We start from the raw sequence: 18,897 nt of genomic DNA, 5'->3' as shown, positions 1-18,897 counted from the left end.
ACATACTGTAACTTTCAACTAATTTAAATAGCATAGCTAATTAGGGCAAGGTCTGCCAGCGTGTGAGTAACTGCTATCTTTTAGATGATTTAACTAGAATATTCCTGGCTGATGGTAGATGTTAAGAGATGTTAAACTTACAGAACCAGTAGGCTTATGGACCTACCTGGAATACTAGTGCCAGAATTTAGTCCTTGAAGTTTTTGCTATTCCTAAACTGAAGTTACCTGGTTTTGTATTAGTGTGCAGTGCCTTTAAAGAGGTATTGCTGAGAGTTGAGCCAGTCAGCAAAGGTGTTTTTTGGCCCTTTTCTCTGGCCTTCTGCTTCGTGTCAGTGCTAAGGCAATGCTTCAGTTAGTCCCAAGGACGTGCTGTGCCACAGAGACTGAATGTCAGATTCAGGTTATTTTAAGAAACAGAGAAATACCTCCTTTACATATAGGCCACTGCAGTTTTATTAGACTTACTGCTCTGTAGTGATAAATTACCTGCCATGTTTCCCTGCAGCTTATTGAAGCTTCACATTCAGTGCACCATGGTTGAATTGCTACGTTAAATTGTGGAGAGGTTCTGCATGATTAACAAACAGTGGTGGTTTAAGCATATTTTTTCTTTCAGTTTGCTACTATTGCACACATAGATCTGTGAGTTTATTTCCTGCAATGCATTTAAATCAGTTTTTGGTAATGGAGTAGCCTGTAGAAGCATAGGATGTTTTCTGTACTTGGTGGGGGCGGGGGGGGGTTGGTATAAGTTTTCATTAAAGTATCACTTGTTGCAAAATAGCTGTGAATAAATATTGTTATTAAAGCAGTTTGACCTCTAGTTCTGGCAAGTGTAAAATAGGACAATAAGTGTCTCACATGTATTTAGACCTGATGGGGATGGTAGCAAGAGAGAGGGAGAGCTCTATGCTAAAAAGTAAAACAAGGTGATGGCAATGGGGAAACAAGATTTTTAGGGTGTGCAATCAGGTAACTTGATTTATGATGTAAGTTTCTGTGGAGCCTAGAGAGCCTGAAGAAGATTTGGGTTCTGAAGTACTGAAGTGGTGTACCAATTTGGAGGCTGTATGCTTTATTTAAAAATTTTGTAAAAAACATATATTAATTAGGATTAGTGAGGTCTGATTGATGCCACCTTTTCTTGTTTCTTTTTCTTTTTTTTTTTTTTCCTGGAAGGGGGAAAAGGTGGGGAATGGAACTTCAATCATGGCTGTGCTACCTCCATACAACATTAAACTAAAAAAGCAGTGATAACTTGTCTTAGAAGACCACAAAAGAAAAAAGCGCATTCAGACAGCCTCAGAGTGAAAATGTTAGTCTTGAGAGATGAATATCAAAATGCCACTGAAGAACTGTATAGTAGAATTTCACAGCCTATTCAAAATCAGCTGTCTGCATGATATTTTGCCTCGGGCAAGTTACTTATTAAAAGTAGCTCATTTGAGCCAGAGCTGTGTGTTTTGTGTGAAGTTTGGAACCAAAGCTGATGGGCAGACTGAGCTTTAGATTTGCCTTAATCTTCTTAGTAGGCAGTGGTAGAAGTTATTAAAACTTGTCCCTGTGTAGAGTCAGCTTGGGTGTCTTTCAGAGCAGGATTTTTAGCAGAGGTAGGAACTCCCTGCAGAGCTGTGTTGAGTCAGCACTGTCAGGAGCCCAGCATTGTCCAAAGAGGCATGGCCAGACCATGTCGTGACCTCGTAGCAGTGCTGGATTTCCATGGAAAACCGAGCCACGCTCACGTGGTGTGGCACCACGCTGGTGCGGGGCCGAGCTTCCAGGCGTGGCCGCGGCTGATGAGAGGCTGTGGGTGACGTGCGGGGGGTGCTCCGCTTCTGGGAGGGCACGGCGGCACTGGGCTGTGCACGGAGCACCATCTGCCGGCATCTGTCGGGAAAGGCGCTGCTGGGACCCATGGCTGGGCTCCGGCTGCGGGGCGGGTTCGCAGCTGCTCACCCAGCGCTGCCTGAGCCGGAGCGGCGGGGCAGCGCACCGGGAGCCCGAGCTGCGCCTCTGCACAGCACCGAGCCGTGTAGCTGCGGCCAGGAGCGAGCCGTGCGGTTCCCAGTCCTGCAGAGGACACGGGACAAGTGTTGTCGTAAAAAAAATAAATAATAAAATGAATAATAAAACCAGAAGCCGCAATGTAGTTATAATTTTATGATACTATTTGCTGCAAATTTACTTTGGATTAAGAATGTCTCTAACAGTAACTTTCACACTCGCTTTCATCTTTGTGACTGGAAAAAGAAATAGGATTTGAGAGTTTATTAAAGCTGTAGTTTTTGATAAAAAAGGATATATGCATAATTAAAAAAAGAATACACCTAAACAATTTTTGTATATACACAAGTATCTGTGTGTGTATATTCACACTTTTTTTGTGTGTGCGTGAAAAAGACATCTTTTCTATAGAATAGTTAATAAAAATGTACAAACTGTTGTTTTTTCCTTGATTTGACTTAGTGCGAGAATACTTTCTGTAAATCTGATCTCCTGAGCTCTGCCAAATATTCTTGAGTTTTGGCATTTGAGCTTTTTGTAGTCAGTCCTGGTTTCTTCTGTGTTTTGAAAAGAATGTTTCTTTGTCTCCAATGTTGGCATTGCTGTCAGCATATATTCAGTGAATGTTCTGGAGCAAAATTCATACTTGCCAGACCTCAGTTGTGTAAGTCAGAGGCCTAAGTTGCATACAGTCAGTCTAACTCTTTTTCTTAGGGAATGAAGAGTGATCAGGTTAGCATCTGATTAAAGGAATAATCTAATGTTGATCCTTGTGGACTGGGATCAGGGAGCACACAGACTCAAATGCTTGTTTGTGCACTTCGTGTAGGTAGAATGAATCTAGATCTACCACCCTGCTAGGACCATTTTTGGGGCTGGCACTATGATTTGTACTGGCACAGCCCAAGCTGTAATGAATCAAACTGGAATTTTAAAATATTTTTATTTATTTAAACTGTGTACCAGTCAGCCTAGCACTTCTCTTTATTTACACAAGTAATACTGATTCACCTCTTTTATTCAGTACCTGTTCCTTGTCTCAGCCTGAGTGTAGACACAATGAGATGATCTGCCCAGTGCAGACACTTTGAGGCATGGGTTGAGAGAGAAGTACCCACTGTGTGTGGGTGTCACTGTCCAAATTTCATCATCTGGTGTTAGCAAATTTGATGTAACCACATTTCTTCTACTGGAAACAAAATTGAATGAAAGTTGGGCCTTTAGTATGTTTCTTTCTAAAACTTCAGAGACTGTTGAAGATGTTATATGATGATGCTAGACTTCCTATCCTCTCTCAGTGATAGGAAAATAATGGTATTTCATGCACACAGAGTGAGATTATTTTGCTTTCTGAAATACCAACCCTACTGAAAACTTGAAACTGCAAAAGCATCTCATATTTTTTACAAAAAAATTCTGAGTCAACACCTTTCAAAATATTAAGTAGTAAACTCTAATATCTCAGAAAGCAAGTGAAGTAATTTGTCTGAAAATTGATTTTAAAGCTGGTGTGAGCTTTTTAAGAGTCATGGATGTTCTTGAAAATGAAGTTGAATCAGCAGCATTCCATCACTGCTGTTTCAAATTAAATCTGACTCTACAAGCAAAATACTTTAGATATTACAAAGGAAGGTCATGAGGTAGCAGAAATGAATTAGCTTTTAAATCAACATGGGAGTGACTAAAGCATATGCATAATTGAGGTTTGATTAATATTTAAGCAGGAACTTCAAAAAGAATTGATGAACTTGGCTTTGGGTGCAAGTTTTGCATTGTTTCATGGGATTTTGTGACCTGTTTCAGGGAGATAAATCAAAGTTCATTTTCTAGCTAATGGTGAGAATTAGAAGCAAATAAAATATCATCTCTGGATTTTGAATGAAAGTTTAAACTTATTGTTTACAATGCTTATGCAGCAGAAACTGTGAAACATTTTATCCTGATATTAGCATTTTTGTCTTATACATTTCACTTCAGAATTTAAAAAAAATTTACGGTTGACCTAGTACTAACTTTATTAAGTCATTGGTGAAAAATAGCATTGAATGATTTTTGAAATCTTCAAAGTATAGCTTCACTGCTTCTTAAATAACAGCTGTCTAGAGTTATAGAACAGTTGATTTGCCTAGATAATAAAACAAATTTATGTGAGCAAATTCAAGCGTATTCTCTTTTTGGCAGTTACCTTTTGTTCTTTGCCCTTCTGCCTGTTATCACCTTTTGTCTGTGTAAGGATGCAGGCTGGAATACGTACAGTAAGTTTTTGTTCCTGGAAATTTAGCTGGCATAGTTGCTTTTTACTTTGGGTAACCTTGTAAACTGGAAGTTTCTGCAATTATGCTGTCGACATTTGAAGCTAAATGTTGCACACCAGGTAGCAGTTTTTCTACTTGGAAAATGTTTAAGTGGCTGTTTAGTATCTGTAACTTTTGTACTGATGGATAACTTGCAGAACTCTCTTTGTTATTAGTCCACAGAAGAAAAACTTGCTATAGCTCAAGAAGAATTAGTTTCCAGCAGGAATCGAATCGCTAGCAATAATCAACAGATTCAGGAACTGAAGAAAGCTAAGTCTACACTGGAGCAGGATGCATCAAAGAAAGAACAGCAGCTGGGTGAGAAGACCAAAATGCTACAAGATCTTCAGAATGACAGGGTAAATGCCTCTGCCTTCTGAAATCTCCTCACAGGAGATTTCACATCCACCCCATACAGGCATCCTTTATTATTTTCTATTACGTTCCTAATTTGAGAGCATAACACTGTTGTAGTGCATAACAATAAGAGTTTTACTGAACCTCTGATGAAAAGACTTAAAAAAGAGACAGTTATACTGAATTTGGTTCAGAATATGCTTACATTTTTCTAGACAGGTTTGTGTCTAGCCTGGTGGAAAAACATTATTAGTTTTAAATCTAAAACTGCAATCATGCTGCTAATTGCATTACAAACTGTGGATAGATACATGGCAGTTTCTCCATAGTTACAAAGTCACCAAATAGTTTTTGGGCCCTGGATGTGGTTGGGTTTTTTATTTTGTGAATTTGGAAGAGGCAACTTTTCTAGCACTTCTATTTCTCTTCAAGATTTTAAAAGAAAAAGATCTGGCTAATGAAAAATGTAAAACGGCAGAGCTCCAGGAAATAAGGAACAGACTTGAAAAAGAAAGTGCCAAGCTGGGTGAAGAGCTTAGAGCCTGCAAGCAAGAATTTGAGAAGGTACATTGAGACAAACTAAGTCTTCTTCGTGTGTTTGGTTTTCTGATGAGAAGTATGTGCCTACTCAGTAGATGTTACCTGGAATGGCTTTGCAAAGATGGTTACTGTAAATATTGGTAGTACAGGTAAGGGAACCAAAGCCCAGATTTTATTGAGCTCCCTCAGCAATGTTGTCTTGGTTGGTGATGATTCTTGAGCCCCAGGGCCTAGTGAGCCAGGTGGGCTGCATAACTTGTCTTAGCTTCAGGATGGGTTGTATGTCCTGGCTTTTCTTCAGTTCCACTGTAAATTCACTCTGCATACCCCTGCTTGACTATTCTGAAATGAAAACCTGTCCAAAAGCATCACAGTGGTGAAGTTTTCCACATATTCTAGGCACATCTGGGACTTCTCAAGGATGCATGGTAGAGATGAAACTCTTTTACTGTTGTTTCTTAAAATGTCTTAAAAAGTCACAGTTGGGGAAGACTCAAAAAAGGCAAATGTCAGGAGCTTCATAAAAGACAAACTCTCTTCCAAAATCATAACAATCAGTTGAGCTCTCAAAAGGGTAAAGGTTGGGAGGCTTTAATGAAATAATTTTTAGTCTTCAATGAAACTAACTGTTTCTTGCCACACTCTACATATTCTGTTTTTTTAGTCCCTATAAAAACTAACATTCCTAAAAGGTTGCAGTTTGTGTTTTCCATAATGTATTATTAGCAGTTATATTTGATCTGTTAAGCACACAATTGTTGTACAAATATAAATACAGGTACAATTCTCTGTACACTAATAAAAAGAAAATAACATGATAACTTACAACCTTCAGATGTTCTTTTGTTCTCCATTGTTTAGAAAAGGGTCTGTAATCTTTAGGTATAAGTCTGTACTTTGTTTCTCTCGAGCACTCTGTGCTTGGGAAAAGGTATTCTAATATCTCTATTCTAAAGAATAAAATTTATGAAGATGTAAAAGGTGTGCACACAAATATCAGCTTAATAGTAATGTCTTAATTTCCCTACAAGCAATCAGACTGAAAGTCTCCTAAAGACTTAAATTCTTTGTAATTTTAAGGAAAATTATTTCTGTAAATTAAATGAACTATTCTACTTGAGTTCAGTTACAGAAGAAAAAGTAAAGTCATTATTTACATCATCCCACTTGCTTAGAACAGAGTAATTTTTTATACACTGAAGACTAATAGAAACTAACTTTCTCTCATCAGCATACAGTTTTACATTGCCAATACAAAGTTTTTAACCTCGTTATGGCAAACAGAGAACATTATGAAGGAAATTTTAGATCAGTACCTAGAAAATGACAATGGATACATCTTTTCAAGGAGTGGTAGAAAGCAATTCAACAGATCTTCCTTTGTACTTTAGTAGAAACATACATTAAAATTATTTTTAAAAAAATCTTTGATCATGAAAATCACTGATACTTTGCTCTAGCAAATCACCCTTTTTTCTAGTGATAAAACTAAAAATTATTGCTGTCTTCTCCTTGGAAAGAATTACAGTATTTTTGAATTTAAATCCATTTACACTTTCAGTGTTGCTACTTTAACTTTGAGCTCTGTATTCTTACAGGAGGTGACAAATCTCAAGGATGGAAACCAGCTATTGATTCAACAGAAATTAGAACTGCAGGGCAAAATAGATAATGTGAATTCTACTCTGGAACAGGAGAAACAAAAACATCAAGCTGTCAAAGATCAGCTGAAAAAGAGAGAAGAGGAGCTGAAGAAAGAATGTGCTGAAATTGAAGCCAAACTGGTTAGTGTGTTAGAGAGACTGCTGTTTTGTGAACATACCTTTGGATTTTTCCAGAGACAGAAAGGAAGCAATGGGTTGACTTTAGTTTCACTTTACAAGAGTTATCAAATGATCTGATCAAAAATTATTGAGGCATTTAATGGTATAGGAAAATTCAGTGTGGTGACAGCCTTGTCTAGTAGAGTATGTTGATTAAAAGTAGTGATTCTATTACAGTAAGATTTTTTGGCTCAATTAAATGTAGGGAGTAGGGAAAGAATGCTTGGAAACTTGTTTTTCATTTTTCCATTGTTTTTATAGCACACAGAGAAAAAAGACAAAGAAGAAGAAAAACGGAAACATGAGGAAAAAGAGACCAAGCTCACCATGCAGGTCACAGCCCTGAATGAAAACCTGGCTACCATGAAGAAAGAGTGGCAAAGCAGTCAAAGACGAGTGAGCGAGCTGGAGAAACAGACAGATGATTTACGTGGGGACAATGCTGTCCTGGAAGCAACAGTCCAGAATAATCAGGATGAGAGAAGAGCATTGCTGGAGAGGTAAGCTGTGGTCATGATGATAAGGAAGTGTAGTTTGAGAAATTAAATGAACTGAAGGTGAAAACTTGTTTGAGTTGGTTTGGGATTCTGTATTTGTTCTTAGAGCCTGGGCTGTGGGTGCAGTTTCCAGAGTGCAACCCTCTGTCATCTCTGCCAAAGTACAGCAAGAGGTTTTGGGAACCAGCTGTGCTCTTTGTGATCGTTCTGTAGAAAACAGGGCAGGCTTATCAGGATCTTTACTAATCACCAAAGCCACAGCTCTGTGCTTGCTCTCAAATATTTATGTCCGTGTCTAAGACCCTTCTAAATCCACTGGGCTTCTCTGAGATTTCAGGTGTATAAGCTGTGGCTTCTCATCTGTTGTGTCAACCTTGTGGGGTCTGGCAGAGAGAACTTCTCTTACCTGAGCTAACTGTCCTTCTCCATCCTCTGAGCCTCCCATGCCTTGATTCTGTTTGAGTACATGCCCTAGTCATCCAGAAGCCTGGAAGAGACCCCTTAAGTAACATAGAATTGGCATAGGAACTCCCAGGTGTGCCCACTACTCTGTGTTAGGAGACTGAGCGTGAAATTGGATTAGATAGACTAAAGTTCACAAAGGAGGCATTTTATTCCTCCTGAAAAGCTGCAGTCTTATTTTCTCCTGTCCTACTGTTGTCTCTACGATATATTTAAGTCTAAGGTGAGTACTTTTCCTTCAGGCAGCAGGAGGCCTTGCAGGGCAGCAGGAGCTACTTGAATGCAGTGATTTCTAGGGGAGAAGAAACACCTGTAGGACAGGAAGCTTTCTTTATCCTTATTTTCTGACATGTTTGGTGAAGGCAGAGGGCAAAACTTTTGTCGGTACTGTCAAGCTTGCTGGTTTGGCTTTTGAGCAGTAGACCTTGGAAAAGGACGGGATCAATTCAAGTGAGATCCTCTTTCTTTGGCAAACCCTTGCTGTACTGTGTTGAACTCATCCAGTAGCTGCTTGGCAGAAAAATACCCTTTGAAATTTGGCTTTGAGCAGCTAACTGAGTTTCAGCTGATGGGAGGTGGCCTTGATTGAAGAAAAAGGTTTCTTTTCTGCCCTGTTGCCTGACCTGATCTGCAGCAGCTGGTTTGTGAGAGTGTCCCGTTGCACAGGGGTATTTATCAGGGCTTGCTGTTGAGGGACTGCATTCAGCACTGTCCCTGGTTTGGGGTGCAGCTCCAGGTATTGATATACTTAGGAGCAGTATAATCTTTAACTGATTGTTACAACAGAATGTTTTCCTAGTTGGGGCATCTGAGAACTTTTCAGAGTAAGGATTTTTTTGACTGGATTTTATAAGAACTCAGGGTAAGTTCTCAGACTGACAACCGACCCAAAGGGCACACAGTGTACATTGTCTTAAATGCTCTGAGCTGACTGTTTATTATTTTGCCTCAGGTGTATAAAAAGTGAGGGAGAAATTGAAAAGCTTCAGGCCAAACTTGCAGAAATGAAGAAAAAGCTGGACAATACAACTGCTGCAATGCAGGAACTTGGCCGAGAAAACCAGTCATTGCAGGTATAACTTGATTTGAAGCCATAAAACTTGTTGATTCTCTGTTTGGGACCTTAGGAGAATTTCAAATTTGTGTCAGTTTGGTGGTGGGTTGCCTTTTTAGAGTGAATTAAGGTGTTACATCTGTGGTGTGTGAGGGTCATAGTTCTGTCTGTGTGTTATTAAATCTGCTTATAGTTTTGAAGCTTGGAAGGTTTCCTCTCTGAACAGCCATAACCCCTGAGTATCGCAACAGAATTGGTGCTTTTATTTTGCAATAGGTAGTGCAATCTGTGGAAATAGAGGATGTTAGAAGGAATAGACATATATTTTTTAAAAAGCCTGATTTTTTTTACATCTTCTGTATAGATCAAACACACACAAGCTCTCAACAGGAAGTGGGCAGAAGACAATGAGGTACAGAATTGTATGGCCTGTGGAAAAGGCTTTTCGGTGACAGTAAGAAGGGTAGGTGTGTTCTACTCTGTGGCTATGGTGATTTTCTATTTTTATTGTTTTCAAACTCTTGGATTGGATACAGACTTCAGAAAATGGCCTGAATAGTACTGTGATTCTCAAGACATCTCAGAATACTGTTATTGTTTGAAGTGCCTTAACATATTAAAAATAATGGCTGTGGAGCTTGCTTTATTCATGATTCTTTTTCCATTTTAACAGCATCAATTTATAAACAGTGTTAAAATGCTTCAATCCCCAAAGCAAGCAGGCAAAATTACTGTTGTAAGCATATTTACAGAAAATATATTTATAACCAATCTGAACTAGATTTATGGGTATAAAAGGAATGTAAATTGGTTGAAATTAGGTATGTGTGAAAATATGAGGCATCACCATGAGCTGGTGCTTTGTGACTATACATTTGTAAACATGGAACAGAAGAAACAAATGGATGTGTTTTAGGTCTGGAGCCAGACCTTGTTTGAAAAACTGCTGTGGTCAGCTAAGATGTTAGCATCAATTGGCAGGGTCTGCCATTCATCCAGAGATGAGCACCCCTCCAACTTGGCAATGAAGAGATGAGGGATATTTGTAAGGTTCATTTTTGCAGAGCTTCCTGATATAGTCTTAGGTGACTCCCCCTGGCCTGCACTATTTTGGTGATGTTCTTGGGTAGTCTTTGAACAGAGGCTGCTGGGTCCTTTAATTCAAGGATACTTCTCAATGTGAAAGCAGGTAACTGCATATAAGAAGAATGTATTTCATGTGACCAGAACAAGCTCAAGAGAACGAATTCAAGAGGAGGATGAGCTATTTTCTATTTTCTGAAACTGATATAGTCTCCTGACTCAGTGAAGCACTTCTGAATGTTTTACTCATATACCTTCTAGAAAGGATTTACTGAAATTACCTTCTCTCTGCTATGTAACTGCCAATTAAAAATTAAGAGTAATTTTTGAAACATGAGAGTTAAGTTGGCATGATAGTGATCTCTATTAGTGATCACCACCGATGTTCAGCATGTATGTTTCTTCTCTTTTTCAGCATCACTGTAGACAGTGTGGAAATATCTTTTGTGCTGAGTGCTCAGCAAAGAATGCCTTAACTCCTTCTTCCAAGAAGCCTGTCCGAGTCTGTGATACTTGCTTTAATGACTTGCAAGGATAACTGGCTATCGTGAGTGGCAAAGAAATGTTACACTAAAATTTACTATTTCTGTTGATGCACTTCATTCAGCACTCAGACTACTATTCAGTTTGGACAATGATTGTAACACTTGGCAAAATCTAGTCTATTTTAAAATGTTTATTGATACCAAGCAAAACTATTGTATTTTTCTGTGAGACATGGGCTCAGATCATTCATAGCTTACTGACATTCATCATGGAAAGAGCTTTTATGTCTAGATTAGAAATATCCAGTTATTTGTAAATAAAGTTTAAACAGAGGAGTAACAATGTATTTTTTTATCTTTTATTTTTTTGTTCAAGAGAAACAGCATTTATGTGATATTGAAGTTTATTCTTGTTTCCTTCAAAGAAAAAGGAAGATGCAAAAACTTGTGAGGATTTTATGTATCAAATGTTGCTGTAAAAACATAACTAATTGTTGCATTTGATTGTGTATCTGATGGTCTTTATAACCCCCTGTGATTTTGGGTTTTTTTTCTATCTCTCTGGTTCTTGCCTTTTTCTCTCTAAAGCTTGAACTCCACAATGAGGGTAATGGCTGGACTCAACTTCAGCTCAGCTTATTTGCCCACTTGTAGTATCAGCACCCAAGTCCTTATCTAATACAGCACTTGGGTGCTGGAATATCTTTACACATACTGTATTGCATTGTTGGTGTGTGAGTGCATCTGTCTTTCTGAGAGAGTATGTGTGAACAAATGATGAGACAAAGTTTATCTAGCATTGTAGCAATATTATATTATACATTACAATATTTCATCCCGGAGCAATTGATTTCACTTTTACAAATTTGGTCGACACATTTTAATATTCAAGAAACCCTTACATCATGTGGGTTTTAAAAAGCTAACAAAAAATGCTGGTAGAAGCCTATAGCACATCTCTGCCCCCACCCATAACCTGGAAGCACTGAGAGATCACTGCTGTTCTAAGGGACACCCAGACCTTCCAAGCCAGGCACCCAACTAAGAAAAAGTATTTTTTGAGACAGCTATAGTTTTTCTGGCCTTTTCTTCTGTCCCTTCCCTCATCTTTTGGTGGAAGAAGCTGAATTCCTGTAGCACCTAACAAACCTCACTTTTCCATTACTCTATCTGACCCCCATTACCAGGGGCTCTGAAGTGTTGTGTTAGTTATGTGATTTAGTTTGCTTAAAATGGAAAACTGGCTTTGTTAAAAGCCAAACAGCTCTAAGAAAGAGGCCAATATATATGACTATAGATATTTATTCATATGTTCTGTACTGGGAACAGAAGTTTCTTGTACAGTTCATGTAGGCTCCATACTTCTTTTTTGTTGTGATTTTGTTTGCACCTCTTCATTTTTGCTTGCCTGTCTCTAACTTTTCTTCCCTTTGTATCTGGTATTTCAAAACCCTTAAGATTATTTTTTCTAAGCAGGGGTTATGCCTTCCAATATTTAGGAATTTTTTGATTTAAATACCCTAATAAATTCTCCACCCCTCAAATGCATTGGTATCTTATCAAGTTTGGCCAACTCTTCAGAGAAAAAACTTGTATTCTGAAATCCTCTACTTCTTTTCTGAGGCAAGGAATCAAATTCTGTCACAATGATGGTAACTTACTCATCATTAGGAAGATTTGTTTGCTTTTATCTAGTTACAGCTCTATATATGAATGAAGAAGTGTCTTCCTTATAAAAAAATGTCTTGATTAACTGTCAAGTGAAGAAACTTCATCCTTCTACTCCAGAAGTAGTGATCTATATGTTTCATATCCCCTTTTAACTTAACCCAGCAAGTTCCACATTTGCACTGTCAAGGAGTTTTCTTAAAATTCAGTTATTTCCCAAAAGCCAGCTGAATGATGTGATGTGTTCTTGTCATTGTAAAAGGTTTTGGGTTACAACTGTGGTCCATACAAAACACTGACCTGCTTTTCTGGTTTGAACTTGAGTTGCTTGCTCAAAAAAGAAAAACAAACTGCTGCAACAATTCCATATGAACAGAGCCTCTGTTTCTCCTCAATGTAACTGTTTGGCATAAGAATCTTTTGAATAGAAAATATGAACAGAATCTCTGCCTCTGGGAATTTTTTTTCTATTTATTTGTTTACTGAGAGAAACCAAAAAATTTGCTTTAGAGTCTTTCTTTGTCTGACTTCAGAAACGTGGGAAAAGTAGAGACGTGACAGTTGTGCTCCAGCCTAGATGCTTTCTGCCCTTTTGTGTAACACACAAGAGCCTTGTGCTGTTCTTTGGGTGAAGGACAACCACACAGAACAGGAGGATTTTGAGCAGGAAGGGAGAAACTACCCACAGCTGCCTATCAAAGCACATGAGGCAGAGGAAGATGGAGATCTTTCAGGGGAGCTAGGAAATTGGTTAGAAGATTCAGTTGTGTTTAGGTGTTTTGCTTTTGACTGGGAATGTGTGAAAGCTCAGAAGAGACTTCTGCAGTGGTAGAAGCTCTGGAAGGAAGCTCTAGAAGCTCTCTTAATTCAGCCTTTTGGGATGCCATTGTGTAAAGACAAGCAGAGTCAGCCTTCTCAGCAGGCTACTGAAGCAGTGCAGTTGGTTGACTGCAGATGACACCTTGAACTGGAGCTCTTCAGCTTCAGGGGCAAAACCAGCTTGATTTTTGAAAGTTGCGTTTTGCTGGCTGGTTTATATAAGCAGCTTTTAGAGGGGATTGAAATGCTTTTTGAACACACATTTGTAGAAAGAAGGATTGTTAAAATCTGGAGGAACAGTGGGGTAGGAACTTTCATGTTTGAGCTTTGATTCTGCAGCAATAGATCATGATTTCTACAGCTTTTCACTGTGAAAAGTGAATTTATGAGTCCATTGCTGAGCATTATGCTCCTTGTTTTGTACTTGTAACTCTTAGTGCTGGTCTGTATTTGTTGACAAGTTGATGGTAGACTGACTCTATAATACTTGGCTTCACTGCCAGGTTGGAAGCTGTGTTCAAGCTGAAGAAAATGTCCCATAATAAGGGAAACTTGAAGGTGAAAAGCTGTGTATTTACAAATATGCTTGCAGAGTCTGACTGTTTTAATGGGCATGTTTCAGTAGGAATGTGGGCTTTTTGTTCCACTGCCTTCTAAGTAATTGGAAAACCAAGTAAAAAGCCTGGTGACTTTTACCACAATAAAATAAAGGATTCCAGGCAAAACAGTTTAATTCACTGATTTTGCAGACGCAGGAACAGAGGGGAAAACTAATAAAATGGCAGAAGAGACTGACTCTTGGAACTGGAGGATGCATAGTTATGTGTTTTTACAGCTTCTAGCAATAGGCAGATTGCTCTGATTCCCTGAGGAGTGGCCGTTATAGAGGAAGAGGTGAAAATGATGGCAAAACCAGCACTCAAACCAGTAGGTTTGTGGGATCCTCAAGCAGCCTTTGATTACTACTCATTACTGTGGCATCAGGAATGGGACAGTGAAGTGTGGGCTTTGTTTTTGAAACTCTCCCATCTGCAGGATACTCCATCCACATTCAGAATTGCTGCAAGAACAGAATGTGAGAGACCAGCTGCTGCTTCATGGGCAGAGATAAGCTACAGAAGCTTTTGTATATGTGTAAAGGATGGTCTTACTAAGGGTGGGGAGAGGTTCTTTTAACTTCCTGGAGACAACACCTCTCTTCCCAATCAAAGACCCACAGTCCCTTGCATTTTTGCCCCACAAATTCCAAATCCTGCTGTTCCACTCTGGCCTCATGTCAGCAGTATGTCATACTGGAGACAGGTAGCATTGCAGAGGTCAGTGGCAGGCTTTTGATCTCTGCTTCACTGTTATTTATTTCTTCTCCCCATGTACTCCCTAATGTAATCTTCCCCCTTCTGCAAAGGTTGAATGAGAAGGATAAAAGTAATGAGTCACAGTAGGAAAAGCTGCTGTCTGGAGATGAAGAGACAAAAGGAATTTTCTGCTGCAGCTTCCAACAGAGGCAAGAGGTTTAGAGGGATCTCATTTTTCAGCTGGCTTCACTCTCTGGCACAAGAGTCCAAGACTGTAGGGTGAAATGTGGGTTTTTGCCTCTGTTTTTGGAAGGTGTCAAGTAACCAAGTTGCCATGGAGTGTGGAGCACAAGGTACACAAGAACAATGAATAACTACTTTTGTTGGCTTTGGGACCATTAGAGTTGTTTGTGAATCCTCACTGGAAAAGCTTTCTTATTAGTGAAGCAAAAAGGGATTTGGGAGCAGAAGCATGAAGTAACCTCTCTGTGTTTGTATTACATGAGCCAGAACAATTGAGCTTCTCATGCTAGATGTAAGAGAAGTGACATTCTTAGAGGAACCTGGAAAACTCAACTGCTTTTCTGGATTGTTAAGTGTCAGTTCACCATGGAGTGGAAACAAATGCTTGTTGCAAAACTTTATTTATGGCCAGTACTCAGTGAGGGACAAAAAAATGCTGGACCTGAAGTTCAAATAGATTCTAAACTATGCCAAGAAGAATGATATCATGGTTTGAGTATGTAGAAACTGATAAATTACTCTTCCAGGTACCACCTCTCCTGCTCTCATATTCCCAGAGAACTAGGAAACAGCACTGTCATTTGCACTGGGCACTTTTTGCTGTCTAAGAGAATCTGTAGTAAGTGGAATGGTATCATTTGCATTGCATGTGTTAGCTCTAGTTATTGGACAGCAGGTTTATAATCAGCTGGATTTTTCACTGTATACATTTGGCCCTAAGGAGAACTGTACTCACAGTTCCTTTTACCAAAAACACAATTGTCTGAGAGCACATATAACAAAAACCATGTTAGTCACACATGTGTCTTTGTAGAACATAATTTTAAGATTATAAAGTGAGAAAAAAATGAATTTTATGTATTTGCAAGGATCTTGCCAGTTGTCCATTTCTTTGGTTTTGAAGTCTTGACCTCAGCATCCATTTTAGAATGAGTTTAAAACTATGTCCAAATGTAGCCTCTCCAAAAGGACTCACTGATGTACTTTTCAAAACCAGCTATAATTGCATGTAAATCCTGCCATGGAAATTTGGTTTTTGTGGTACTTTTTCTGTTTTTTTTAAATGGACACTAAAGAAAAAAGTTTGCATGTTTAGAGAGAATATTAGACACCACTTAAGTTCCCTATAATGAAGAGTGTAGGTACTAGGTTATGTAATACACTCTGCCTATTGTCTGTAGCTACTACACACTGACTGTGCAGCAGATAGAGAAGTGTCTGTGCATTTAAAGATTGATGAAGCCCTGCTACCCCTTTGGATCGATGTTGTATGAAAGCAGGAGCCTGGAAGGCACATTTTCCTATTTTCCCTCCCCCTGTGATGGAAACTTAACACTAAAACCAAATTTGTCTGTATTTCGTGCTTTTTTTTTTTGGGGTAAAGAGGGCTGGGAAAGGATGTTCATTGTTATATGTCAACAGGTCAGTGCTGGCAGGTCCAGGCTACTGCTGTTGGCTTTATTGCAAAGTCCTCCATTGTATCACTCTGGAGCTTGATTCCTGGCACAAAAGGGGTGTTTGAAAGAATGTCTCGCTGGGTTAGCAAATAACAAAACTTTTTATAGTAATTTGTCCAAAATAGAAATAGTCACTTTTGTAAGAAAAGAAAAAAGTCACAAAATAAGGTCACCCCACCCCCCCCCCCCCCCCCCACCATTTGATGCTATCACATAAGATTTAATTAAAGCTACCTCTCAATGTGAAATTCAAACATTAGGTAAGTTTAATAAGGTTTTCTCCTGGTCATGTTATGTAAAAGTTATAGTGAATGCCAAAATTGCAAAAGTTTATCACCAAAAAGGAAAAGAGTTAAGTTGGTTCTTTTTAATGTGTACTTGAAATAATCCAACAGTTTCAAGTTATTTTGAATTCTCTTAAATTCTTTTAACTTCTGTAGCTTCAGCCTTGTAAACTCTAGCTGCTGGACAGGAAATAAATGAGAACCACAAGTTTTCATAATTAAGGTCTGCTGGGTAAAACCGATTTTGTATGGAGCTTTGTCATTTGGTTACAGGTAGCCTCAGTCACCAAATGTACCATTCACTTGGTCATGTTTCTTTTCTTCAGTACTTGAGATATGAATTTGATGAATGGTGTTCTGTAATGGATGCGTGCCACAAATCACATGGTCTCATTTGCCTCTTTTCTGACTTTTAATGATCAATTTATTATTGCAGATGTGAATATTGTTCATACAGCTTAATTTCTGTATAATTGTATAAAATATAAATGGAAAAAATATAAGTTTTTACTTGGTATTTAGAAGTAATGTATTATAAAAGACTTACGTTGCAGTTTTACTTACAGAGTACTGTACTTCTAAACTGGATCATACCATCTTGGTAGGTGTAGATAGATTTTTTGCATGAGTCTGTTTTGGTTTTATTTCTTTTTAATTGAAGTTTTATTCTCTTAAGTTCTGCTTTCAGTGTTTGTTCACTACTTGTTGTTCACTACTTGTGATCATGTAGTTGTGCCTTACATTGTGAAAGAATTTAGTCCAGTGTGCACTGTAATTCTTAAACTCTGTGATCTGGAAGGTGGCTGTGGATTTGAATGGGAAGGTGACACCATGCATCAGCGGGTTCTGTATAAACTATGATGAACTGTTGCTGAAATGTCATTTTTGTTTTCTAATATGTTAAAGGAATGACTATTAATAATAATAAAAAAATTAGACCTTTCTAATAGACCAGCTTACATCATTCAAAACTACCTCGCTCTGTTTCAGACAGCAAAGCTACATTGAATTGGTGGATATATAGTTTTACAAATGTAGGTGAACTGTTCTTACACACATGTAAGAACAAACTAAATGTTCCAGTTTCTTAGAGTTGCAGGGAGCTGCAACAAAGGCTTTAACATGCCCGAGGACACAGTAATAATGACTGTTTTTCAAATCTGTTCTTTTCACAGGTTAAATTCAGAGTAGTCTTTTCATTCCCAATAGCTGTGCAAGGCTGCCAAGTATTCCACATTTGGTGAAAGTCCTTCTGTCTCTGGCTGTGTTCTGACATCACAGTCGATGCAGCTGGACAATTGGCATAACTGGAAAACTCAAAATGTAGCACTTGTTTTATTTTTTAGACCAATAAAGGTCTCACTTGTGAAATGGAAAGCTCTTTCAGAGTGGAACTGTGTTGCAGAGAGAAGCCAGATGGTTAATGTGGGAGATCAGTCCTGTGACAAATCCGCTATTGAATTATGGAGGCCCAACCAAACAACCCATGTTTAGCTATTGTAGCAGGAGCTCTGTGTGGATATGGAGAAAGATGGAGAAGAGAGGTCTCCTCTGAAAGGCAGTTTGAATTGGGAAGTCAATTTCTCCTCCAGCTGCTTCCTGAGGTATCGTTCTCTTGACACCACAGAAGAGCCTGTTGAGCTTGCACCTCCATGAAGACAAGCCTGTGTGTAAATACTTTCTTCCCCTGGCCTGTCCTCCTTGGAGACATGCTGGCCAGGAATGACTGCTTGTATGGTAACGTGAGTAGACCTGGCTAAAGGTTGTTTTGTTTAAAAGTATGCTAAGTGAAATACCCTCTCCCTTCTGCCAGCGCACAAAGAACACACCTTAGTCTGTCAGGTGTGACTCCTCTGGGCCTGAAATACCTCTGTCCTGTCAGCACTGGTTTCAGGATGCTGTGAGGTTCTGGTGAGCCCTCGGTGTGATGCAGTGTGCAGCTGAGCATGGGATCAGGGAGATGGAGCACAGCTGTGTCAGCTGTGGCAAGGCATTGGCAGCTCGTGTGGTGCCCTGGTGCAGATCTGTCTGCACTCTGCTCTGCCCTCTTGCTTCACACATTCAGCACTTGGCATGGAGCCTGATGGCTGTTCCTTTCCCAGGAAAGAAAAACTTGCCCATGATAGGCACAGGGGAAGAGCAGGAATTTGTGTATCACAGTGACTAGGCTGTATCTGGAGAGCACTGGACCAGGTAAGTGCACACATATGTATACATATATACACACGCTCAGTATTGATACAAAAACCATCTTGGGAGGTTAATGGGTAGAGACACATAAACGTCAGAAGCTATGCCTACACAATTTTAATTTAATGAAATTTATTAAAACAGTTTGAATGATGCAATAACCCTTCTAAACTTCTCTGGTGAATGAGTTGTCCTTACCAACATAGAGGTTTTTCCCCTGTCATGCTTTCTAGGAAATGACAAGCTCTATTAAAGCTTCCCCAGGTGGCAAGAACCTTCCCTAGGTGAAGCAAAGGAGCATGTAGGAGTGATACATTTGTTGCATGGCTCATTCTCC

The 18,897-nt window shown here is 39.0% G+C and overlaps 1 protein-coding gene across 2 annotated transcripts in view; it reads left to right on the top strand.

Annotated features, from left to right (window-relative positions):
• The window catches only part of EEA1 (early endosome antigen 1), a 66,163-nt gene extending 48,952 nt beyond the window's left edge, over positions 1-17,211 (top strand). For both annotated transcript variants that reach the window (XM_084206196.1, XM_084206195.1), the window contains 7 exons: positions 4,477-4,662; positions 5,093-5,224; positions 6,799-6,984; positions 7,285-7,523; positions 8,935-9,055; positions 9,401-9,499; positions 10,535-17,211. In XM_084206196.1, the coding sequence (XP_084062322.1) occupies positions 4,477-4,662; positions 5,093-5,224; positions 6,799-6,984; positions 7,285-7,523; positions 8,935-9,055; positions 9,401-9,499; positions 10,535-10,657 (1,086 nt within the window). In that variant the 3' untranslated portion in view covers positions 10,658-17,211. The remainder of the gene's footprint in view (positions 1-4,476; positions 4,663-5,092; positions 5,225-6,798; positions 6,985-7,284; positions 7,524-8,934; positions 9,056-9,400; positions 9,500-10,534) is intronic.
• Positions 17,212-18,897: the final 1,686 nt, after the last annotated feature.

This window comes from Fringilla coelebs (assembly GCF_963513975.1).
Source record: "Fringilla coelebs genome assembly, chromosome: 5".
NCBI classification, from domain to species: Eukaryota; Metazoa; Chordata; class Aves; order Passeriformes; family Fringillidae; genus Fringilla; species Fringilla coelebs.
This window is presented reverse-complemented; position numbering and strand designations above follow the sequence as displayed.